The sequence below is a fragment of the Bos indicus genome, chromosome 11 (genome assembly GCF_029378745.1).
Source record: "Bos indicus isolate NIAB-ARS_2022 breed Sahiwal x Tharparkar chromosome 11, NIAB-ARS_B.indTharparkar_mat_pri_1.0, whole genome shotgun sequence".
Lineage (NCBI taxonomy): Eukaryota > Metazoa > Chordata > Mammalia > Artiodactyla > Bovidae > Bos > Bos indicus.
In genome coordinates this window covers 1,908,817-1,933,789 of record NC_091770.1, presented here as the reverse complement: position 1 = coordinate 1,933,789, position 24,973 = coordinate 1,908,817, and the positions used below count along the sequence as shown (strand labels likewise).

The 24,973-nt window shown below is 44.0% G+C and overlaps 1 protein-coding gene across 5 annotated transcripts; it reads right to left on the bottom strand.

Annotated features, from left to right (window-relative positions):
• Positions 1 to 1,122: 1,122 nt before the first annotated feature.
• LOC139176014 (zinc finger protein 2) lies at positions 1,123 to 24,908 on the bottom strand. Of its 5 annotated transcripts, XM_070798191.1 has the most exons (6): positions 24,817 to 24,908; positions 19,970 to 20,038; positions 18,416 to 18,542; positions 16,989 to 17,105; positions 15,508 to 16,493; positions 1,123 to 2,701 (listed from the first exon to the last, which is right to left on the bottom strand). In XM_070798191.1, the coding sequence occupies exons 2-6, from the start codon at positions 19,997 to 19,999 to the stop codon at positions 1,613 to 1,615; spliced, it is 2,349 nt and encodes a 782-aa protein (XP_070654292.1). In that variant the 5' UTR covers positions 20,000 to 20,038; positions 24,817 to 24,908; the 3' UTR covers positions 1,123 to 1,612. The 5 variants fall into 5 exon arrangements, with proteins under 5 accessions (XP_070654292.1, XP_019825200.2, XP_019825201.2 ...); XM_019969641.2 differs by lacking the exons at positions 15,508 to 16,493; positions 16,989 to 17,105; positions 18,416 to 18,542; positions 19,970 to 20,038; positions 24,817 to 24,908 and adding exons at positions 5,042 to 5,128; positions 5,887 to 5,989; positions 10,317 to 10,405; positions 11,211 to 12,010 and having other exon boundaries at positions 1,123 to 2,883; XM_019969645.2 differs by lacking the exon at positions 1,123 to 2,701 and having other exon boundaries at positions 13,390 to 16,493; positions 16,989 to 17,102.
• Positions 24,909 to 24,973: the final 65 nt, after the last annotated feature.

The following is a 24,973-nucleotide window of genomic DNA, read 5'->3' as shown; positions in this document are numbered from 1 at the left end:
TATATGCTCAACAGAAAAGCACAGGCCTAACAGGAATGTTCATAGCAGTTATGTTTATAATAGCCCCAAACTAGAAACAACTTGACTATGTGTCAACAGTAGAACGGACTGTCGTATATTCATACAACGGAACACCATACCGTCAGTGGAAAAGAACAAATTACTGATGCATACAAGATAGTTGGGCTTCCCAGGGGGCACCAGTGGTAAAGAACCCGCCTGCCAGTGCAGAAGACATAAGAGAAGCAGGTTCAATCCCTGGGTTGGCAAGATCCCCTAGAAGAGGGCACGGCAACCCACTCGAGTATTCTTGCCTGGAGAATCCCATGGACAGAGGAGCCTGGCAGGCTACAGTCCATGGGGTCACTAAGAGTCCGACATGACTGAAGGGACTTAGCACTAATGCACAATGTAATAACTGATTCGGGCAAGCGTCTTCAATGGAGTCCAAAAACATGAGGGGAACTTTTGTTGGGAAGTAATACATTCAGATGACTTATTAAGTTGAAAAGGAGAGATGATTAATTATAATGAGAGAATTTTGACAAACATGTGAACAAAGTAATCAAACTTGGCATTAGGAACAGCAGGACAAACTGGCATTTTGAGTTTCTTGATATGATTTGAGGATTACACAACAGGTAGCTTTCTTGCTAAAAATGCTTAATCTGGTTCTAATCATGAGAAAATAATCAGAAAATACAGATTGTGGGACATTCCACAAAATGACTGGCTTTGACTCCTCAAAATGTTAATGTCATGAAAGACAAAAAGAAGTTGAAAGATCATTCTAGACTGAAGCAGCCTACAGAGGTAGGGCAAAGAAAATGCAATGTGTTATCACTGATTGAAAACGGATGGTGGAGCTGTAAATGACATTTTGGGATAACTGTGGATGAAATAAAACTGACTATATATTAGATAGGGCTTCCCAGGTGGCTGGTGGTAAAGAATATGCCTCCCAATGCAGGAGATGCAGGCTTGATCCCTGGGTTGGGAAGATTCCCTGGAGAAGGAAATGGCAACCCACTCCAGTCTTCTTGCCTGGGAAATCCCACGGGCAGAGGAGCCTGGCGGGCTACAGTCCATGGGGTTGCAAAGAGTTAGACACAACTTAGCAACTGAGCACACACTTAATTCTTGTATTTAAGATCAAGGACAACATCTCTTCCACCACCACTCTCAACTCTGGACAGACAATGCAAATTGCCAACCTCTGATTTCTACCCCTTCAATTTGCCTAAAGGGACCATTTATCCCTTTAAAATATCATCCCCTTAGCATTATGAGACCATCTAGCCCAGTCAAGATGTCCTCTTTCCATCATGGCACACCCTGTTTCTTGTGCAAGGATTTGGTAGCTTACATACACATCAGGGTGTTGGAAACAATTTTCCTCTCTCCCTAGGGAAATTCACAGTGTCCTCTGACAGGATATTTAAAAAAAATGCAAAACCCTTTTCTCACATTCTGAGTAAGCTATGTCCCATATCACCAATGACTTCTCAAATAAATCTCTTTTGTAACATATTCTTAATTCCTTTGTAGCCCTCACAGCATTATAGTAATTGTTCAGTAAGGATGTTCTGAATGTATTGCATTTACATTGCTTTTATCCTGTATCAATTCTCTTTTGCTGGTTGAAGGCTGAATGCTCACTAAAGGCTTTTCCATATTCCCTGATTTTCCCTCCAGAATGAGTTTTCTGATGTTGAGAAAGGGATGAACTCTGGCTGAAAGCCTTTCCACATTCCTTACACTTATAGGGTTTTTCTCCAGTGTGAGTTTTCTGATGCTTTGTAAGAGATGAGCTCTGGCTGAAGGCTTTTCCACAGTCCTTACACTTGTAAGGTTTCTCTCCAGTGTGTGTTCTCTGATGACGGATAAGGGCTGAACGGTCACTGAAGGCTTTGGCACAATCGTTGCACTTGTAGGGTTTCTCCCCAGTGTGAGTTCTCTGGTGTTGAGTCAGGGCTGAGCAGTAGCCAAAGGCCTTCCCACATTCATTACACTCATAAGGCCTCTCCCCGGTATGAGTTCTCTGGTGCTGAATGAGGCCTGAGCGATCACTGAAAGCTTTTCCACACTCATTACACTTATAGGGTTTCTCTCCAGTGTGGATGACCTGATGCTGGGTAAGGAATGTGCTTTGGCTGAAGGCCTTCCCACATTCATTACACTCGTAAGGTTTCTCTCCAGTATGAATTCGTTGATGTTGAGTGAGGTATGAACTCTGATTGAAGGCCTTCCCGCATTCATTGCATTCATAAGGTTTCTCTCCAGTATGAATTATATGATGCCTAATAAGGGCTGAGCGGTGACTGAAGGCTTTCCCACATTCGTGACATCTGTAAGGTTTCTCTCCTGTGTGAATCCTCTGGTGCAGAGTCAGGTGTATGCTCTGACTGAAGGCTTTACCGCATTCATTACATTCATAGGGTTTTTCTCCTGTGTGAATTCGCTGATGCAAGACAAAAGCTGAGTAATAACTAAAGGCCTTCTCACACTCGTTACACTTCCAAGGTTTCTTTCCTGCACAGATTTTCTCATGTTTCATTAGATCTGAATTTTGCTTCAAGTTCTTTTTAAATGAATCACGACTATGTCGTCTCTCTCCTTGCTGTTGGACAAGTAATGACCTCCGACTAAAATTTCTTCCAAATTCATCACACTGGTAGCTTCTCTCCCCAGAAGGTTTCGTCTGAGGACCAACCTCTTGTATTAAATGTTTCTCATGGTTTTCCTGCTGATTCTTTAAAGAATCTTCACATTCACTGGAACTTTCCTTTGGAAATCTCTCTACTAACACCCCAGGGGTTGATTCTTCTTCAGGAATGTCCTGCTCTGGGGTTACCTCCTTGCTCTGTGGTCCTGTACCCCAGTCTGAAATAAACAAAACTACAATGTTATCATTTCTTACACTGGGAGAAAAATAATTGCTGTGAAAGGAAAATAATGAAACAAACAAAAAATGCTTATGGGGAACAGAGGAGCTTGGAAGTTCTCACAAATAGCCTTGCAACCTTGAGAGAGTATGAGAAAAGAAAGATGACTGGGCAAAGGGGTGCAGAGGCATAAAGGGAGACGCTACTGTGTCTAGCAGGGGAGGAAATGAGAAAGAGTAATAGAACAAGACGAAACAGAGGTGACGGGGAAAACAGCAGATAACAAACATGGTCTGGTGGAGACTGGGCTGGGATCAGAGAGGGATGGTCTGCCAGGGGCTGCCCACTGTCACAGCCTTATCAGAGCATCATGTTCTGAGAAAGTCCATTGTCAGCTGACCTCACCACCAATCTTTTCTTGTTCTAGTATGTCCCAATCACTGCTAGCAGACTGAACTTCTAAAACCATACCACTTAACACAAAACTCTTTGTTGGTTCCACTGTCTCAGAGTGTGACACAAAATCCTAGAAGCTAGCATTCAAGGTAGTCCAGATCTACAAATTAAATTAGTAATTGAAAGGCAACTTAGCAGCTCTGATCATTCCACACTGAAAACACTGGAAAGAGTAAGCCAGAACCAAGTTTTTTCAAAAAATGAGCAGTGTGTGGGGAGTAGAAGTTCAAACCCCTCACAGACTCAGATTAGTCCAGACTGGGCCTCAAATTCTAGACTTCTTAGTAAGAGTTTGGGGGAGGGGATGGGGAAAGCTGCACTGCTAGCAATGTTTAAATATTCCAGGCTTAAATGGTCATCAGTATCCATTCCAACCAAGACTTTACATGACATAAATCAATACAATACAATGTTCTCAATGACATATAATCAGGGAAGTGCTGGGATTTTTAAGGACAAGTAGGTAGAAACAGGTTAAAGGCAAATGGACTTTCGGCTAAGGGGAGTGGAAGAACTGAAGCTCCAAACATTCATAGAGAACACATGGTTAGTGCAGGGTAGTCAGAGACTTGCCTGTCTGGTGTTAAGGGTTCAAGCTGAAGAGAGAAGGTACAATGACTAGGCAGGTAGATTAGCAAAGGTCTTGAGGGCAGGAAGAGGAATACGGAACTGGAAGAGTTAAGTAGCTCACAGTGGGGAATCTGGCAGTAATATGCTGCCTAAGTAGACAAGGATAAGAAAATATAATTAAAAATTAAAGAAAGTATAATTAGCTGGTGGTCTATTACAGCATCCAGTTTGACAGAAGTGACAGGCTCAAATCTTTCAAAGAGTTAGCAGGACTTAATCCTTAGTTATCATTTGCTTAGCATATAGCCAGGTACTGTTCTAAGCATTTCTCTTAGACTATTTCATTTGATCCTCATAACTACCCTATGAGTTAAGAGCTATTGTTATCTGCATTACATATTCCCCATTTTACTGTTGGGAAATTTGAGTCACAGAATGGATAATTCCAAGATGGCTCAGATGGCAAAGAATCTACCTGCCAATGCAGGAGACATGGGTTCAGCCCCTGGGTTGAAAGATCCCCTGCAGAAGGAAATGGCAACCCACTCCAGTATTCTTGTCCAGAAATCCCCCATGGACAGAGAAGCCTGGCAGGCTATAGTCCATGGGTGGCAAAAGAGCTTGATACAACCTATTGACTAAACAAATGGATAATTCACCTGTTAGCGGTTAGAGCTGATGAGTAGTTCAAATTGGCTTTGAACCCAGGAAAAGTGGTTCCAAAGTGTGCACTCTTAACCACTGTGCTATGCTGCCCCCGTTTAGATAGACAGTAAGGCAAGGGCACACTCAGAGACCAATTTACGGTCACTGGTCTGAGACAAAAAGTCAACTTATCCTGAAGAGATATTAACAAAATAGCATATATTAAAAAGCCTGGTTTAGAGCCTTGAACCCAAATTACTAATAAATATTTAAGAGCTGATTTCACTTCACCTTATTTGGAGAAGAGAAGTAATTTCAAAGGATGCAAAGTATTTGTTCACCAAAAAATAAACCTATGACTTTACAACAGATCATCATCCACAGAGATACAATGAGGCCCAGGAGAACGGCACTTTAAAGTCAAGCATTTCTAAGATGCTGTTCCCATCTGGGTTTCCTGTTCATGGTTTCTGACAGTCACTCACCTGGATTAGCTGCTTTTGAGACTTTTCTTTCCAGCACCTCCCCACTCTCCAACTGAGAGATTACATCAGGCTTGGAAATTGGAAGCCCTGTTTACAGGGAAAGAAAAAGGAGTCTCACTGTATATGTTCAGTGTTAGCGAGTTGCTTGTCAGAGAGAACAGGATAAGACACGATTTCTCTGAAGAAGTTAGGAAGATCGATATGGGGTCTACTTGAGTTCAGAACCTCTCCCTATTAAAAGAATAAGCACCCATTTCCTTTTTTTCCTCCCTTTAGCCACAGATTTATTATTTGAATATCTGCAACTGTTATTCTATACACATTTCTTATAAAACTTTACATTCCATATTGCTAGGTCACTTCACTCTCCATTTTATGCACCATTTTCATGAAGACATACTTCCCAAATCACAATCTGCTTGATAGTGTTTGCTGTTGTTTAGTTGCCAAGTGTCCAACTCGTTGCAACCCCATAGACTGTAGCCCACTAGGCTCCTATGTCAATGGGATTTCCCAGGCAAGAATACTGGAGTGGGTTCCCATTCCTTCTCCACACCCATTTCTTAAGAGGTGTTTCTCCTAGAGCTTTGTCTCAGCATCCTCAGTCAGGAAATAGGGAAGAAGGATGGCTATTGCCTTGGCAAATACAATTTTTAAAAGGTGTTCATTTCTGATTCTAGAAGTGTTAAGCCTGTGTTTAGAAACAAAGAGTAGAAGGTACCTGCCTTACACCAGGATTAGGAATCATTTCATCTAAGAACCTCAGAGCTCCTAGGAACTGAGGAAGCCAAGGTACCACACTGGGTAATTTCACAGGGTGGGGGTGGGGTGGGAGTGCTGCTTACCGAGCAAGACCAGATTCCTAGGCTTCTTAGGCTCACCTCCCTGCGGAGGGTTCAGCTGTTCCCACTGGGTGAGAGCCTCGGCCATGTCCCTCATCATCGATCCCTGAAAACCAACCACATCAGTGCTCACCAAGGGACCTCCTACCAGAAGCCTCTGGGCAGGACTCAAGAAGATGGCATAGGAGAAGGAAGACAGGGAGAATAGGAAGGTTAGGCAAAATGACCTCTACCATTCCAACACTGATGTATTTACAACCACAGACTCGCTCCTGACCTCCATGCACCAGAATCGAATAAACCTGCAGCTGGGAAGGAACATCTTCAGGGTAAAATCAGAGGATACCAACTCCCCAAGTTTACGTATCGACAAGTTAAATGATAGAACTATAGAAATCCTTACTATTTAGACATGGGAGAGTAGAGGAAATGTAATTATAAATTAAGCACTTTCTTTATGGTAGGGTTTAAAAATACAAGAAATTCAATAAATAGGAATTACTTTTCCCTCTAGTTTTCCTTTGACAATATAATCAGTCCAATATATTTTTTTTAAAAATTAGGATGCTTGCTACACATATCACAGTATATAGATTTATTTATATAACAGCATTTTAAGCCCCAATTATTATGAGTTCCTAAAGTGTTTTCGCCATTTTCCCCCAATCAGTCTGACTACTCTGCCACCCACCCCCACCATCTACTCTCTATCCCATCTCACTCCATTGCTCCTGTATTCTCTGTGCTCCAGCTGGTGGCTGCCTGAAATGTGGACAACAACTACTTCTGCCCCTTTATACACATTGCTTCCTGTTCCTGAAAGTTCCCCCTTTGCCCCATCCTTTCAGGTGTTTTTTAAAAAAAAGTGTATTTATTTAAAAATTTTTTTGGCTATGCCATGTGGCATGGGGGATCTTAGTTTCCATACCAGGGATCGAACCTGTGCCCCTTGCATTGGAAGCAGGGAGTCTTAACCACTGGATCACCAGGGAAGTCCCCCTTTCAGCTATTTTGATCTTACTCACACTTTGGCTCTCAGCTCAGGGAAGCCTTCCCTGACTCTCTAGGTTGTAGCACCATGGGTTTTCCCTTTCCTGGGTTAGGCACATGGTGAGGGGACTCTGTGATGAACGTCTGTCTGTCCCATTAGATGCTAATCTCCACAGGAGCGGAGACCAGGTTTAATTTGGCTCAATGAAGCAGCCCTAGTCTCTGGCACAGAGCAGGAACACTGTAAATATATGTCAACGAGTTGAAAGGAGGAACGTTCGAACAAGAATGAATAGAAACAAGTTTAAACGGGGTATTCTATGAAAGTGTGCATGGGGACAGAGGTGGGAGGGGAACGGAAGTTTACCAAATGCTGAAACCACTGCAGAAGTGTTTACTTTACCTTCCCTTGACCTAGACGACAGGCAAAAGGTTTAGATTGTTCACTCAAATGTAGGGAGAGTGAGCAGGGTGGGTAATGTTCCTTTGAATCTATAGCTGAATCTGTTCATGAATGATAAATGTCTCATAATTTTTTCAATTCTATTAAAACTTTTTTCTATACAACTTCAAGTTAAAGGAGACATATTGAAACAGATCAGTCCTTGGGATGCTAGCAAATGGACCACTTATGGCTTTCTTTGAAACACCACTTTTGCCACAGCCCCTTGAATATAAATGCATTAGACTGGCTAAAAAGTTTGTTCAGTGTGTATATATTAAAAAAAATTAAGATGTTTGCTACACATATAGATTTATTTATAAAACAGCATTTTAAGCCCCAATTATGACTACACATACACACATATGTATTTATATCCTCCAAAAACAACCGGTAAAGTAATTCACATAATGAAATAAAGTTAAAAGAACTACCTACTTGAATATTCTCTGCTCAAAATAAGTTAACTATTTTTCTATACCTGAACTATGAAATCACTTCCCATTTTAAGTTAGGGTCCCTTAAGGTCATATGCCTCAGGAGTGTTCAGCACAGGCAATATAATTTGTACACTGTCTTTTCTTTACAAGCAAGGTAGCAGGAACAGACTATCTAGCACTTCCTTTCAGGCTTTAGTTCTGAGAAAACCTCAGCAATCAAACTCATTCATGGAGGGAACTGCTGCTCAGTGTGCCTGTGTGGGGCCTGGAGGGTGAGTAAACCAATCACGAACTGCCCAGTAGACAGTAGATTTCCCCTCTTTCCTCTGAAAGCTGTTGTTGTTCAGTTTCTCAATTGTGTCCGACTTTTTGCAATCCCATGGGCTGCAGCACACCAGGCTTCCCTGTGCTTCACAGTCTCCTGGAGTTTGCTCAAACTCATGCCCATTGAGTTGGTGATGCCACCCAACCATCTCATCCTCTGTCACCTACTTCTCCTCCTCTGAAAGACATCTAGCCATTCAGCTCAGAATCAGTACTGGTGTTTCCTCCCAGAGGTTTGCATAAATTGTCAGCATCTGGATGCTGTGAGGCGGGTATGAGGATGACGGGCTATTCTCCCAGGGTCCTGGACCAGATCCTACAGGGCACCTTGACTCAGCTTCTCTCTTTAATCAGTCATGGCATGTTTTGTCTTGCTGGGACTCTAAAAACTTTCATGGGGCCTTATCTATCTTTGGAATAAGATCCTGTGTGGGACTTCCCTGGTGGTTAGGAAGAGTGGTTAACCCTTCCCAGTGGTTAAGAATCTGCCTGCCGACGCAGGGGACACGGATTCGATACCTGATTCAGGAAAAGTCCACACACCAAGGAGCAACTAAGCCCGTGGACCACCACTACCGAGCCCCTCTGCCATAACTACTGAAGCCCACACACCTAGAGCCCGTGCTCTGCAACAAGGGCAGCCGCCACAGTGAGAAGCCCGTGCACCACAACAAACAGTAGCCCCCTCTGTGGCAACCAGAGAAGGCCTGAGCGCAGCAAAAAGACCCAGCACAGCTAAGCATAAATTTCAAAAAATAAATAAAAAGTTAAAAAAAGATCCTGTGTAGACTTTCCTGTGGTCTGGCTACAACAGGCATATGCTTCTCTCAACACACTCCATCCAGCTCACTCCACAGTGACACACCTTCTGAAAATCTCTGACTCTCTCATCACTTGGAGACTTTTATCCAAAGCTGTTCTCTCTCTTGGAATATTCCTATATCCTATTTTCCAACTATGTACTTGCTCTTGTCTTTCAAAATGCAGCTTTTATGCCAGCACTTCCCCCCCTAAATACTGTAGAGGATGGAAAACCTCTTCAAGGCCTATGATGACTTGTCTGTACTAGTAATTTCTTTCTATTCTTTTTTTGATTTTGAAAAGTTTCTTTATTTAAAAATCTTACTATGTTACAGTCAAGAATTAAACCCTTATACACAACTAATGAAAGGAAATGATGTTCATTTGGTGGCCACCACTCTTACAAGGCAACTGTATAGTCTGTGGTCAGAAGTGAAATTTTTTGTAATTGATTAAATTTTTTTTTTAACTGGAGCATAATGCTTTGTTGTGGAGTTCCCTGGTGGCTCAGATGGTAAAGCGTCTGTCTACAATGCGGGAGACCTGGGTTCAATCCCTGGGTTGGGAAGATTCCCTGGAGAAGGAAATGGCAACCCACTCCAGTACTCTTGCCTAGAAAATCCCATGGACGGAGGAGCCTGGTGCAGGCTACTGTCCATGGGTTCGCAAAGAGTTGGACACGACTGAGTGACTTCACTTACTTACTTACTTAATGCTTCATTGTACTAGTAATTTCCGTATTTAAAAATTTTCTGCATTTAGAAAAATATATATTTCTTCTTGCTGTTTAATTATTTTAAAAAAAATATTTATTTGTTTTTTTGGTTGTGCTAGGTTTTCGTTGCTGCATGCAGGCTTTCTCTAATCGTGTTAAGCGAGGGGTACTCTCTAGCTGCAGTGCGAGGGCTTCTCATTGCAGTCATTTCTCTTGCTGCAGAGCACAGGCTCCAGGGTGTGCAGGCTTCGGTAGTTGTGGCACATGGGCTCATTAATTGCCGTGCAAGGGCTTAGTTGCCTCAAGGCACGTGGGATCTTCCCTGACCACAGATTCAACTAGTGTCCCTTGTATCGCAAGGTGGATTCTTAACCATTGGGCCACCAGGGAAGCCCCTGTTTAACTATCTTCCTTATCTAAACCTTGTTTCCTCAGTAAACTTCAGGAGGCAGAGGCAACTGGCTTTTATTCCTTTGCATCTCACTAGCAGGCCAATTACAGACAGAAGAGCTTGTGCACATCTAGCACTAAGCAGACAGAGAAGTTGTGCCAGGAGGGAAAGTTCTGCATAAGACAGGAGTAATTACTATCAGGTTCATCACTCATCAGTTTAACACGATGAAGCCAGTGGGCTAGGAATCAGGGCTGAGCAAATCCATAACAATGCAGGAAATCATATTCATGTCCCGAGAACAGAAAAAAATAAGAAATTTAAATCCACCTGGGATGCACAGGTCAGCAGCACAGTGGTCAGGCCATTTTCTTTTGGGTTTCCAGCCTGAGGAAGGTCTGAATCCTCAGAAAGTGACCCTATAAATAGAAACAGGAACCAGGGTGACTACTCTTGTTTGCAGTAAACTCCCAGAAACTGCCAGATACAACTACTTGTTACCTAGGAAGAATCAACACAGGGAACCAACGGACAATTCCACAATATCTCTGAAGCAAGACATCCATGACCATGGCTGCCTCAGGAATCTCCTACCGATACCCTGCCTTTAAATTCCAACAGAACACTGCTGTAAGATCCTGGACACTTAAAGACATATTCATTTATATCTCTTATCTGCTGAGTGACAGTCAAAAGAAACGCGAAGTCCCGCTTATGTCAATCCCTGCCTCACTTAATGAGTCATTCCTGTGCTATTCCAGGTTCACAGGATGAAAGAATTTAACTAGATGAAAGAATTTAAATTCTTTTTGAATACTGGCTTTCTCAGAAAAGCAATGGGCCATGTGGGGAAAAAATCCAGGGCACTAAACAAATCCTGTGACTTCTCAAATCCTCACTGTCCCCATCTGCCAAATGGGTCCATTTGGATATTCTCTTTCCTCTACAACAGCCTTACAGGGCTCCTGTGAGAACAACTGTCATTATCAAAAAGCCAAATGTTCAGATCTGTCGATTTCGTGGGCAAAGAAGGCATACATCAACTTAGAGATGGCAGGGCACCCGAAAGACCAGCAGGGCAATGCAGGTCGGGGGCTCCCCTTAAACCCCAAAGTGAGATCAACTAGTAGGAGAATTGTGTGTTCTTCCTGAGCCTGCCCCAGCCAGAGGGCAGCCTTTCTCCTTTTTTCTCTCCAGCAGGCGGCATCCCTCTGAAATCCTCACCTCTGCCCTTCGGCTCCATGGTGACTCTCTCCACGCTAGCGCTGGTGACGACTGCAGGAAAAGGGAGCGGCGAACCCGCGAGGGGCCTGGGGTCCACCGCGCCAGTCCACCTAGAGGCCCGCGAACGCTCGCGCGACCCTCGCCGGGCAGCTCGGCGCCCTCCACCCGGGGGCCCTCCCCGGCCCTCCTTCCGGGCACTCAGACTCAAGAGAACACGCACTCAGCCCTCCTGGACCCCAGGCTCGACCTCATGAACAACACTGAGTAGGCTCGGCGGGCGACAAAGGCATCTAGGAGCCTGCGGGGCTGAGTCGCGCCGGCCCGAACTCGTTGCTGAACTACAATTCCCAGAATCCTCCGCAAGGCGCGACGGGCATCACCGGATGCTGCTTTCCTGAGGACCCCGCGGGCGGCTGGCCAGGCTACATTCTGCGCTGGGGGCTGTGCATCCGTGGAGCCTCGCGGCTGTGCTGGGTCTCTAGAGGTGCTCAGTCCCTCGGAGAGCTCCTTCCCGGACGCCACAGGGGCCGCCGCTTCCTCAGTGTCTACTCTGGGCTCTGACCCCAGAGGACGTGTTCTGCCGAACCAAAAGCCGCCTCGAGAGGGACATTCACTCTCCGCAACTGTAACTGGCAGAGGGCGCCACCCACCCACCAGGATTTCTCTCTGGCCACTGTGCTCCCTCGGAGGGTAGGCGCCCGCGTCCCAACGGCTGTTCACTCCGTCGCTTCCCCTCTACAGCGCCTCCACACCATTGCGGCTCGGGGTGGGGGTGGGGTGGAGACAGAGATTACCTCAAGTAACCAGGCAGCACCTTGGTATAAGGAAAAGTAGAATCTCAAAAATTAGATCTTGGTCTCACAAAACAGCAGAGTGGAGTTGGAATCCCTTGGTATAAAAACCCATTGGTCCCCAGTGAGTCCCCATTGTCTTAAGGGTAGATTGACCTTGAGTTCTCCTAAATTTATTAGATTTCCTAAATTTAAATTTGAGGGTCACTGTTGCCTTCTAGTCTGTCGTTGTGTAGCACATCCTTCCAGTAAAGCATTCCTGTCTTCGTTAAGAAGCTCCAGTGCCATCAAAGGCCAGTAACTTTGACGTGAAAGTTGATATTAAGAGAGGTAAACAGGGAACCAGTGAATCACCATGGAAGAGGGAAAAACTGGAAAGGATCACCTCAGCTCAACATGGGCCACTTCAACTACTTTCTGCTTTTTTACCATAGAAGTCCCGTCTCAGTAGCAGAGACCACTTAGGAATTTAACATCCACAGCAGTTTTTCTCTTCGACTTCTTGAGGAATCAGAATTCTGGCTTTATCAACATGTTACCTAGTGACTGACACGCGGTAACCTTGCTCCCCAACTCCTCCTCACTTCTGGTTATTCATATGAGTTGTAGGGGTTAATGTATTCTTAGTAGCACAGGCCTGGGGATGAGTGAGGGAGTGAGTGCTGCAGAGCTCCGAAGCTGGCCAACCTGGCATCCCAGATAAATTTCTGGGATTAGTAGTCCCACTAGTTATCTGCCCCAGGCTTTGCTGCACGGGTTTGCTCTACCATACTCACTTCATCTCAGAGTTCTTCTCATCTCAGAGTTCATCCTTTTCTTTGACGAGTTGATTCCTGGAGTGCTTCTGGTAATCTGCATGGTAAGTTTTCAGTTCTCTCTTAAAAGTTAGGGCTTATTTAAGCACCAGATAAATTATTTCATTTCTTCAAAACCACTTTTAAAATCTTAGGCTAAAACCCTACAAACGCTACCAAGTCTTTTGCCTTATTATATGCTAAGAATGCCAATTTCTGATTCCAACATTTGATCTTATTAGTGGCCATCCGGTGAAGCTAAAACCTCAAAATGGGAAGCCTCCACTACTCCATGTCCTACTGGGAGGTATCAGTTAAGAGTTAAATGGCCCTTTCCTCAGAATTGTTGGCAGGAGATGGAAAGGTACTTCACCTTTTAAAAATGCTCTGCACATCTCTAAGTTTTAAAAGGTAACAAAAGGAGAACTGCTGAATTTATGTTCCCACTCTGTTTCAATTATCACTTTACCCAAATGTCGATTAGAATCTGAATTCATTCTTGTCTAATCTTGCTGACAATGGCAGAGCATCTTAGGGAAATACTGGACCTTCAGCTTACTTTTAACAAGCCAATAAAGATTCAGAACTCTCAGAGACAGTCATCAGCCAAAAGTTTGGCAGTAGTTCCTTTTATTTTCTACTTGACATTATTAAATAATAGCACATATTATCCACTCCAACAGATTCTGCACTCTGGTTTTAACTCAAGTTGCTTTGAAAGTCCGCATGTGAAAAGTCTTCCCTGCTGCTCAACTGCTTTAAGACAGGTAGACCAGTAGGGTTGAGTAGATTAGGAAAGGGTCTGTTTGGCAATCCAGTTTCTTGAACTAGATTTCAACTCCCAGGGAGAAATGGATCTTGGTCCATTAGGGTTCATGCAGGGTAGCTACATTCCAGACAGTCTTTCAGAATCAGGTCTTCTGGGCTTCATCTTAAGTAAACAGAAAGGGAATTCAGATGCCTGGAGTCAAAGTTGCCTGGTGCCTCACCTTCAAGAAAATAAAAATATAGGGCAGGGCCCAGGAAATAGAGCTTACCTGGTGGCTCAGTGGTAAAGACTCCCTCTGCAGTGCGAGAGACATGGGTTCTATATCTGGGTTGGGAAGATCCCCTGGAGAAGGAAATGGCAACCCAGTGCAGTATTCTTGCCTAGGAAATCCCATGGATAGAGGAGCCTGGTGGGCTACAGTACATGGGGTCAAAAAAGTCAGACATGACTTAGTGACTAAACAACAGGGAACAGAAGGATCTGGGGAGTCAGGGCTTCAAGTTGAGTAATGCAGGGTCATGTCAGGGCAGACTTTAAATATTCAGAGACACCTTCATTAAATAGGGAGCTATTTTAGGTCTTGAATAAGGCAATGGTGGGCAGGAAGGGGATCACTTGGAAAGGCTGACCTAACAGTGATATGGAAAAATGTAACTTGTGAGAGGAGCTGTTGATATTAACCAATGAGGTGCCTGTTGACTTTCTAGCCTTTTGATGCTGGGTTCTAATTTATGAGATATAAGTTATGGCCATTAAAAGTATCCCAGAATACCCCCCATGATGACATTGGAGGCAACATATTCTAAATGATGAGGGTGAGGAGGACTGACTCACATCCGATTTTATGTGAGAAATGAATCTTTGTTTATTTGGGGTTTGCCTGTTATTGGGCCATAGCTGGATATCCCCCTCCTCAATAAAGAGGAGGAAATAATTCAGATCAGGGAGTGACTACTACAGTAATAGAAGCCCAAGATGACAAAAGTATAGGTGAGACTGAAATTCAGAGAAAGGCTGTGACTCTAAGAGGTGTTTTAAATAGAACTTGGTAGTCAAAAAGTTATTAATTCAGATAAATATTTATTGAGCACCTATTATTTGCAAGGCACTGTGTGAGATACAAAGACATATAAGTCATGTCTCTGCTTACAATCTAGTTGAGGAGATAATACACATACATAAATTATAAAGCAAACCTTATAGCCTTATGGTAAAGAGATTTTGAAGGAAGACCTGTATTCAAGACCTGACTTTCCTTGTACTAGCCATTATGTTGGACAAGTTATTTAATCTCTGTAAACTTCAGTTTGCTCATCTGTAAATTGTGGGGAATAACAGTACCTACTTCAGAGGGTTGTTGAAAGGACCAAATAATTTCCTTCTTGCAAAACTCTCAGCTGAGTGCTTAATCCATAATAAGCGCTCAATAAGTGCTGGCTACTAGTAGTGGTATTAAGAGATCTAGATGCTGGGACACAACAGGACAAGGTCAGTGCACAAAGTCCTCCAAGAGAGAGGGACTAACGGCTATAAAAAAAGAACTTCTGGAAACAACAGTGCTGCCCTGACATAAAGGGTGCTTTTCCTGTCCAGCTGTGGCCTCCAGTTATATAAAGTGCAGTGATGCCTGGGGCTTCGGACAAGAGGTTTGTCTGAGGACTGCCTCCTAACCTTTGTCCCTAGTGTCTGACAAATGTCTTCAGAATGCTGACTCTTTAAAGTCACATCCTAATTTCTGGCATCCCACATCAGCTCTGTAACACAGTGGGTGGACAGTGTTTCTTCAAACACTGTGGGTGCAGAGAGGCAGAAAAAGGAGAGGGGTAGCCAGCATAGGTGTGATGACCAGGTGATGGATTTAAGAGGGGGAAGACCTATCTTGAGTTTTCGTGGAGATCCTTGGACTAAAGCTTTCACCCAACTCAGTCTATTCCCTGTTTGGCGTAACGCCGTTGATGCTGAATAACTGATGATTTAGAACTGAAGACTTTGCCACACACGCTGCATTCAAACGGCTTCTCTCCTGTGTGAACTCTCTGGTGTCGTGTGAGCCGGCACCTCTGGCTGAAGGCTTTCCCACATTCGCTGCATTCGTATGGCTTGTCTCCAGTGTGAATCTTCTGGTGCTGAGTCAGGGAGGAGCGGTCAAAGAAAGCCTTCCCACACTCGCTGCACTGGTAGCGAGGTTCTCCAGCATGGGCTTTCTGATGTCTGTTCAGTGACGAGACCCCATAGAAGGCTTTCCCACACTCATTACATTCATATGGCTTCCGGCCTGTGTGGATTAGCTGGTGTCGCGTAAGAATACTTTTCTGGCTAAAGGCTTTCCCGCACTGGTTACATTCATAAGGACTTTCTCCAGTATGGATTCTCTGGTGGCGGGTAAGGGACGAGCGGTCAAAGAAGGCTTTTCCACACTCGCTGCACTTGAAGGGTTTCTCTCCAGTATGAATTCGCTGATGTACAGTCAGAGACGAACGGTCGAAGAAAGCTTTCCCACAGGCGTTGCACTCATAGGGGCTCTCTCCTGTGTGTGACATCAGGTGTCTGCTGAGACTGCTCCTGTGGCTGAAGGCTTTCCCACATTCGGGACAGTCATAGGGCTTCTCACCAGTGTGAGTTCTCTGATGACGGATGAGGGAGGAGTGGTCAAAAAAGGTCTTCCCACAGTTACTGCATTCCTGGTCTCTCTCTTTAGTGAGAAATTTCTTGGGAGGCGTTGCCCTGTGCCGCAAGCTTTCCTCCAGAGAAGGGGGTTTCTTGCAGGCCTCAACTGTAAGGCTTTCCTTCTCTGTTCCCAACCTGCCATCCAGTACATAAACTTCAACTTTAGGAGATGGAGGACCTTTTCTTCCAAGATTTTCCTTCAATGATCCTTCTGATTTTTCTTCTTCTGAAGCACCTTGAATCTCAGGCTTAGTCTCCCAATCTGGAATGGATAGAAAATACAGATGCCTGTTTCTTTCCTGGGTTAGGAAATGTTAGCACAGAAAGGAGGGATACTGTGATAAATCTGAAAAGTAATGACAGTCACTTTGCTTCCTCCCACAAATAGTATTGCACTCTAGGGAGAAACCAAGACCTGGGACTGAAACAGGGAATAGAACTGGTAGTGAAAAATCTCAGAAAAGAGGAGAATTTCCATTGGGAAATAGCCAGATTAATTAGGAGTGTCAGCTAAGTGGGGGGGTTTGAATGGACAACATGACAGGTCTATAAAGGAAACATTTGGTGAACGAAGGTGAACAATACTTTAAGGTGTAGAGGGGGAAAAAAGAAAACTTGTGGGTGACAGAGAATAAACAATATAGGAGAAGACTTGAATTTGAAGAAAAATATGATACTCAGTACTCCCTCCCACATGCACCCAAATACCAACCACAAGGCAAAACAGAACTCTCCTGCCCAGTTCATACTCAATTACCTAGAGAGACATTCTCTGCACCTTCTTTCCCCTCAAATCCATGAAACTCCACTAGCCAAGGCTCGTCCCCTCTCTTCAACTGAAAAATCACATCAGGTCCGGGTACTGGAAGTCCTGCTTGTGGAGAAAGAAACAAGCCAGGTGGTCATATGTGATGAAAATACACAACAATTCCAAAGTGAATTCCAGCCTCTTAAGTATTTCAGAGAGAAAATGCAAAAGGCAGGACGTGCACACCAGGTATGCAGAAGTGCAGGAACCTCTGAATGGAGGTCAGGACTAAGGTTCTAAAAGGGAACAAGTGGCATCTAGTCAGAGTGGATAGACTCTATTTGAATTAATGTGTTTATTCTTCACCCATGAAGTCAATGGGATGCTCCTAGCTCTAGCACTGGTAGGATGGCAGGAAGAGTCCTTACCTCAGGGAAGATGAGAATGAAAAAAGATTACCTTGAATAAGAATGTGTAATGTAGGTGCCCATTTTTGCTTATTGTTTATGCTTTAGTACAATTATTTTTGGACACAACTGTACAACTAACATACACATATTAAGTATGATTTTACTTAAACAAGTGGATTGTGTTCATTGTAGGAAAACTAGAGACACAGACAATAAGAAAAATCACCTTTCGTATTTTGTATTCATTTCTTTCTTTCTATTCACTTTAATACAGAAAAATACCTATAGATACACTTTGTTAAAAACTGGATAATGACAATTATATCTCAATTTTTTTGGGGAAAAAAAAAACTATTGGAGAGCATTATTTGGAAAATAAGGCTACCCCATCTAAAATCATTTCTATTTGATTTATTTTGATATCTACAAGTTGATAATTTCTAAATCCATCATGACTTATTGTATGTAATATATGCCAGACCCTTTTATAAGTAAAAGATCATTTTAGGCAGAAGGCTCCCAATTAAAAACAAACGAACAAAAAAGTTAAAACTGGAGGCCTTCCCTGGTGGCTCAGATGGTTTAAAAAAATTGGATAATGAAATAATGCTGAATTGTAAATTTGATTTTCACATAATAATAAATTTAAACTGTTATTTTAATTAGCACAGCTCTGCCTCACCATTAAAAATTTTTTTAAATTTATTTGCGGCTGTGCTGGGTCTGCATTGCTGTGCGGGCTTTTCTCTAGTTGTGGCGAGCCCTCTGTGGTGCAGGGCTAGGCTGCTCAGTGAGGGGGCCTGTGGTTGTCCAGTCTGCTTACAGCTCAAGGACCCCTCCCAGGCTGGGGTTCAGGATTAAGAAAGCCACTGTTATTGTAACCGCTAAGTCACATCCCTTTGCTCTTTCATCTTGTCTCTCAGGGGTTCCAACTCAGGTGGGAGAAGAAGAGGTGTCAATATATTAGCCTCTTAACTCCACATTAACTCAATACAGGGTCTACTCCTGGTGGAAAGTTCTCCTTACCCAATGAGACGATGCTCTTGTAGTTCTCCAGCATCACCTCCTTGTAGAGGTCCCTCTGAGTAGGGACCAGACGCCTCCACTCTTCATCTGTGAAAACTACGGCCACATCCTCGAATGTCACTGGGTCCTGGAAACACAATCATGTTCTCCCTTATTCATAATCCTTCTCTTACATGGACCAGACAAAACTGTCATATATGACAACAGTTTGGAGGATGCTGCGGGAGTGGAAAGAAAATGGTTCTGACAAAGAACAGTTTTGAAGCATTTGGGGAAAGTGCAAAAAAGCCCTGAGGCATGACTTCTTGGTCATAACCCCATACTACCTTTCTAGCTGAGCCTTGGAGTATCAGGGGCTCTTTTATCAGACTTACAGAAAACTTGGAAGAATAGAACAAAGACCCTTCATCCAGCATCCCCAAATGTTAACATTTTCCACATTGGTTTTATCTTTGTCTCAGAATATACACATTTGCCTATCTTTTCTCCAAAGTAACTTGTAAACATGATGCCTTTTTACTCATTAATGTTTCAGTGTATATTTTGTAAAGACAAGGATATTCTCTTGTATAGTGACAGTATAATTGTAAAAATCAGGAGAGGAGTGACATTATTATCTAATCTATAAACTTAGTCCAATTGCACCAATTGTCTTTATGTGAGTATGTGTACATGCATGCTCAGTCATGTCCAACTCTTTGTGACCCCATGGAATGTAGCCTGCCATGTTCTTCTGTCCATGGAATTTTCCAGGGAAGAATACTGGAGTGAGTGGCCATTTCCTCCTCCAGGGAATCTTCCTGACCCAAGGATCGAACCCAAATCTCCAGCATCTAGCATTGGCAGGTGGATTCTTTACCACTGAGCAATCTGGGAAGCCCTTATGTATGTGATTGTGTGGACAAATCCTTAAAATAGTGGTGTTGATTAGATCATCTCTAGGCTTTCTCTCAATTCACTCTGATGTTCTTTGATTCTGTAAGTTCCATCTTTATCCCCAAGTCTAAAACCCAGATGAGTCTCCAGAGTGTCTGCAGAGGTTCTAAGCAGAGCTCAGAAGTAAAAACTCTCTGCCCTGGGGCATAAAGTGGGTAAGCTGTGTGTCCCTACCCTCACAAAAACTCTCTCTCCAGGACTCTTTCGACCTCACTGGGGTGCTTTATAGGATGTGTCACATTCTCTGCCTAACCCAACACTCCCTGGAATATGGGGGCCTACTTTCAGTCCATTTGTGGATGTACTAAAGGGAAATCAGAACTAGAAACTGCCTGCTTCTCCCCAGACCTTCTCATCAGACCCCTACCATCAGTTTTAAGGCAAAATCAGAGTGAAGGCAATGGAGGCTGTGTCCCTGGTGACAGGCTAGCAGGCACATATTCAAGCCAAGAAGACATCACTGAAAGATACCAACACAAGTCAAATGGGAAAGAGACACTCTTTATGGAGTCCTTTCTCCACCTGGTTGGGTTTGAGCAAAGAAGCCCCAAGATGGAAAGAAAAGTGGTTACATTCTGGAGCCTAACAGTATTTCAGAAACACAAGAGTCTACCTCACCTGGCATCTGGTTGGAGACACAGCAGCCATTCCCTCCAGGGTGCTCTCCTTGCAGAGAAGAGCCGAGTCCTAATGAGGTAGAGAGGTGGGATGAGAAACAGGCTGTGAGAAAGACCAGTCTCGTTTAGTAGTTTTGTGACCCATGAAGCAAGAAATCTCCACACACCAGTGAGTTATGTACCCACCCTCATCCTCAACACCCTACACAAAGGGAAAGCAAAGAAAAGCAAGGCCAAGAGCAAGCCCACCCCATCCCAGAATTGGACTGCAAGGCTATGCAGAAGACAGTGTGGTGCTTGTTTTTACCATGATCTTAGAGGTAAAGTTCTATTCCTGGTAGTTGAGACTATATTAAGGCTCATATTGTCTTTATAAATTCACATTAAATATTGTTCATCGTGGGGCTTCCCAGGTGATGCTAGTGGTAAAGAAGACCCTTGTCAGTGCAGGAGATGTAAGAGATGCGGGTTTGACCCCTGGGTAGGGAAGATCCCCTGAAAGAGGAGGAAATGGCACCCAACTCTAGTATTCTTTCCTGGAGAATCCCATGGACAGAGGAGCCTGGCAGGCTATAGTCCATGAGGTTGCAAAGAGTCAGACATGACTGAGCATCTGAGATCAGATCAGATTGTTCATCATGATTACCAGACAAAAAGTATAAGAAGTTTTATGAATGGCTATATGGGCAAGTCCTGTCAAGGAAACACCCACAGCCTCTTCAAAAGAAAAATACCCCACTCACAGCAACACCTGGTGCTAATGGAGCAACCCTGGGGCAGCCACAGCTTGTTCCACATGACCCTGAGTCTCAATCCTGGGGCCATGCTGATTAGGCCACAGGTGGGCAGTGCAGAGGCTGACCCGTGGACTGATTTGTGGTCTGGTTTCAAAAGATGACATCCATCCTCAGGATAGTGAACTAAGAAATGCCAGGACCACAAGTTAGATGGGTGAATGAATAACAAGGATCAATGAATACACTGCCTTGACTGCAGGACAGTACTCGGCAAGCCTCAGACACACCTTTCCCTCTTCCTTCTCAGGACTACACAATCCCCACGCCCCACTCATGAATCCCTCAAATGCTTGATTTGACTATGTCTTAATTAGACTCTTTATGTGAGAAACTGAGATATACTCAGTTAACTCAAGTAAAGTTTAATGACAAAGATTCGCATAAAGCCTAAGAGGCTTTCACAAAATAAAAGGAACCTAGTTCCACCAGTGGGCAATGAGCTGAAAGTATATCATGAGGGACAGAAGTAGCCATGAGAGTCAGAGGAGCCAAAGGTACCAGGAGGCAGAATCCATGAGTATGTGGGGGGCATGGGGTAGAGAACAGGCTGTAATAGACTAACACAGGCAGGTATGTTGGTGGTGAAGCATTGAAAGCAAAGCCCCAAGAATCCCTGGCCCCTGAAACCCTACTTCACCCCAGCATCAGCCCGGACCACAGTTTGCATATAGACTAGCTGTATTTATTCTTAGATTTCCATAAGGCTCTGACCCCACCAGAAGGGCTTCCCTGGTGGCTCAGCTGGTAAAGAATCTGCCTGCAATGTGGGAGACCTGGGTTCAATCCCTGGATTGGGAAGATCCCCTGGAGAAGGGAAAGCCTACCCACTCCAGTATTCTGGCCTGGAGAATTTGTAATTTCTATCAGGGGCCTTAAAACACATACTTTTGACCCAGCAATTTCCTCTTTGGAGTTTTTCCTAAGGAAAAACATACGCAAAGCTTTTTATTAACTATCATTAACGCTAACCTTTACTGAGTGCCATGTTGAGGCAACCTCTTAAGCACTCTATATGTCATCTCATTTAATCTACAGAAGATCAAAAAAATTTTTTTTTACCTACTTATTTTTGGCTGCGCTGGGTCTTGGTTGCAGTACACGAGCCTTCTCTAGCTGTGGCAAGTGGGGGCTACTCTTATTGTGGAGTATGGGCTCTAGAGCTTGGGCTCAGTAGTTGTGCACAGGCTTAGCTGCCCCATGGCATGTGAAATCTTCCTGAAGCAGGAGTTGAGAACTGGTGTCCCCTGCATTGCAAGGTGGATTCTTAACTAGGGGACCACCAGGGAAGTCCCAGAAGAGCAAACATTTGAAACATCTTAAGCTTCTAAAATACAGGATTTGCTGCCATTGTGTATATGGTCCAGTCCACCCACACAATGGAATACCACTGATATTATCATATTAATATGGCAATGTTATCATATTAAAATTTTATTTTATGATATATTAGTAATAACTAGCATGTACTGAACTTTTGCTACTTACCAGGCACTATGCTAAGTACTCTTTACAAGAACACTTGAATTCTATGTTCGTACATTAGTAAGGTAGGTACTGTTCTACAGACTAGAAAATTTAGGCTTTGTAAGAGGGTGAGGCAGAATTTGAACCCAGGAACAGCTAGCACTTTTAAATCTCTATGCTATAATGATTTATTTTCATAAAAAGATAGCCATGTAAATAACAGACTGATAAACTAGAAAATCCCCAAACACATCCAAGTAGGCAGGAAACCTTGATATATGACTGCAGTGGCAACACAAATCTGAATTGGGGAAAAGATCACTACGGTAAACTACAAACAACTTGCATGTTCATTGATAGGATAAATTGCAATTTTATATGTGTGTGTTTCGAGTATTACACATTGATTAAGATACATGGCAAACAGAAGATGAAAAAAGTAGAAGTAATAACAGATTTTCTTTTCTTGGGCTCCAAAATCACTCTGGGTGGTGACTGCAGCCATGAAATTAAAATATGCTTGCTCCTTGCAAGAAAAGTGATGACAAACCGAGACAGCATATTTAAAAAGCAAAATATCACTTTGCCGACAAAGGTCTGTATAGTCAAAGCTATGCTTTTTCCAGTAGTCATGTATGGGTGTGACAGTTGGACCATAAAGAAGGCTGAGCACTGAAGAACTGATGCTTTCAAATTGTGATGCTGGAGAAGACTCTTGAGAGTCCTTTGGACTGCAAGGAGATCAAATCTGTCAATCCTAAAGGAAATCACTCCTGAATATTCATTGGAAGGACTGATGCTGAACCTCCAATACCTTAGCCACCTGGTTCGAAGAACTGTCTCACTGGAAAAAACCCTGATGCTGAGAAAGATAGAGGGCAGGAGGAGAAGGGAGGTGACTGAGGGTGAGATGGTGGGATGACATCACTGACTCAGTGGACATGAGTTTGAGCGAACTTCGGGAGACAGTGAAGAACAGGAAAGCCTGGTGTGCTGCAGTCCATGGCGTCACAGAGTATCGGACACATCCCACACACACCTGAAACTATGCTTGAAAACTGCCAAGCCATTTATGAGCTCTGATTCCAACAGTCCTCTTCTCTTTATTTCTCTGAAACTTTTTGACTGTTTCGGCAAGTTTCTCACGCTGCCCAGCACTCAGACTGTGTACAGTGTTCTTGCTGTCTTGCAGAAAGTCCATCCACACCTGGTGCTCCATTTTCCACCTCTACAGAAATGCTTCATGAATCTAGTCCCAATCCCTCTTCCAAACTCATCCTACATTTCCAAATGACTAAGTATTTTGAGTTAGGCATTCTGTCAGCATCTTAAAACCCTCTGTCCCTATGCAGTTCCCCACATCAATTCCTTTCTCTGCCCTTACAGTTCTCCTTATTGTTTAGTCAGTAAGTTGTGTCTGATTCTTTGTGACCCCATGGATTATAGTCTGCCAGACTCCTCTGTCCATGGGATTCTGCAGGCAAGAATACTGGAGTGGGCTGCCATTTCTTCCTCCAGGGGATCTTCCCAACCCAGGGATTGAACCTGTCTTCTGTGTTGGCAGGCAGATTCTTTACTGCTGAGCCACAAGGAAGCCCTTACACTTACAGCAGATGTTTTATTATTTTCCCAGGTGCCTCAAATTCAAACTCTCTCCTGGCTCTCTTACCTCCCAAATCTAGTTCGTTACCAGGTCCTTCGGACTCTTCTTTTGCAATGTTATTTGTATCTTTCCCTACCACTGACACCATCACAATTCAGGCTCATGACAGCTTGATTCAGGACTATGATCACTACCAGCATTCCTGACTGGCTCCCTACACAGAGTCCCTTCCCCTCTCTAATTATGAATGTGACCTCTAGAATAAAAGCACCAAAATTAGCTTTATTCCTGTCAATCCCCAATCAGCCCCATACAATCCATCCTGCTGACCGTGTCTTGTCCTGACCCTCTATGCCCTGACCAGTGTGCTTTTTCCCATCCTTGTCTCCCACAATTCCTCGACCCTTCACTCTTATAAAAAGCATTTACTTCTCAAATCTGCCTATCACTTCGCTACTTCTTTCGTATGTTTTTTTTTTCCCACATCACATCCTACCTCCCCCACGAAGGCCCCGTATCACTCGTACGGAGGTCTAGGGAGGGGAGCTAAACGAGAAAATCTGAGGCGCTTTTTGGAAAAGAGAGGTACTGGAGTGGGCGGAACCCTACATTTAGTGTCAATTACACCCACGTTTATTAAGCAATTGTTATGAGAAGAAGGTACCGGAGGGGCGAAGGAAGCCTCCAAACTTCCAACCGCAGAGCCGGGATCTGACATATAGTGGGGGCACGCCGAAAGGCCACTGCTAACAGTGCCCACACGAAACACGCACACACTGGGATGCGGGTACAACTTTCCTAGTCCGCACTTGTCCGAGCAGGGACGTCGCTGCACGCACAACAAACACACACACATTCTGCAGGCTGGCTCCGCCCGCTTCACCTCTTCTACCCCTACTGCACCTTTCCCAAGTTCTCAGTATCCCGTTCTCTCTGCCGCTGCACTCTCTCGGCGGCTCAATAGCACACACCCGCAGCTCTCACCTCCGGCACAGATTGCTCAGGACCCAGGAAGACGGCGCCTCTTCGGGTCGGGAGACCAGTGCGCCTGCGCAGAGAGTTCTGACGCCCGCGCTCCCAACCATAGCTTGGCCTTGGGAGACTCCATTTCCCAGAAGTCTCAGCGGTGGGAGCGCTTTAA

What these genes read in the sequence shown, in the direction of transcription:
- LOC139176014 (XM_070798191.1), bottom strand. Translation starts at nt 19,999, where the DNA reads ATGGCTGCTGTGTCTCCAACCAGATGCCAG. An exon ending in CAAGAGCATCGTCTCATTGG is followed by an intron (nt 17,106 to 18,415) that starts GTAAGGAGAACT and finishes TTTCTCCACAAG; the next exon opens with CAGGACTTCCAGTACCCGGA. An exon ending in TGCAGAGAATGTCTCTCTAG is followed by an intron (nt 16,494 to 16,988) that starts GTAATTGAGTAT and finishes TATCCATTCCAG; the next exon opens with ATTGGGAGACTAAGCCTGAG.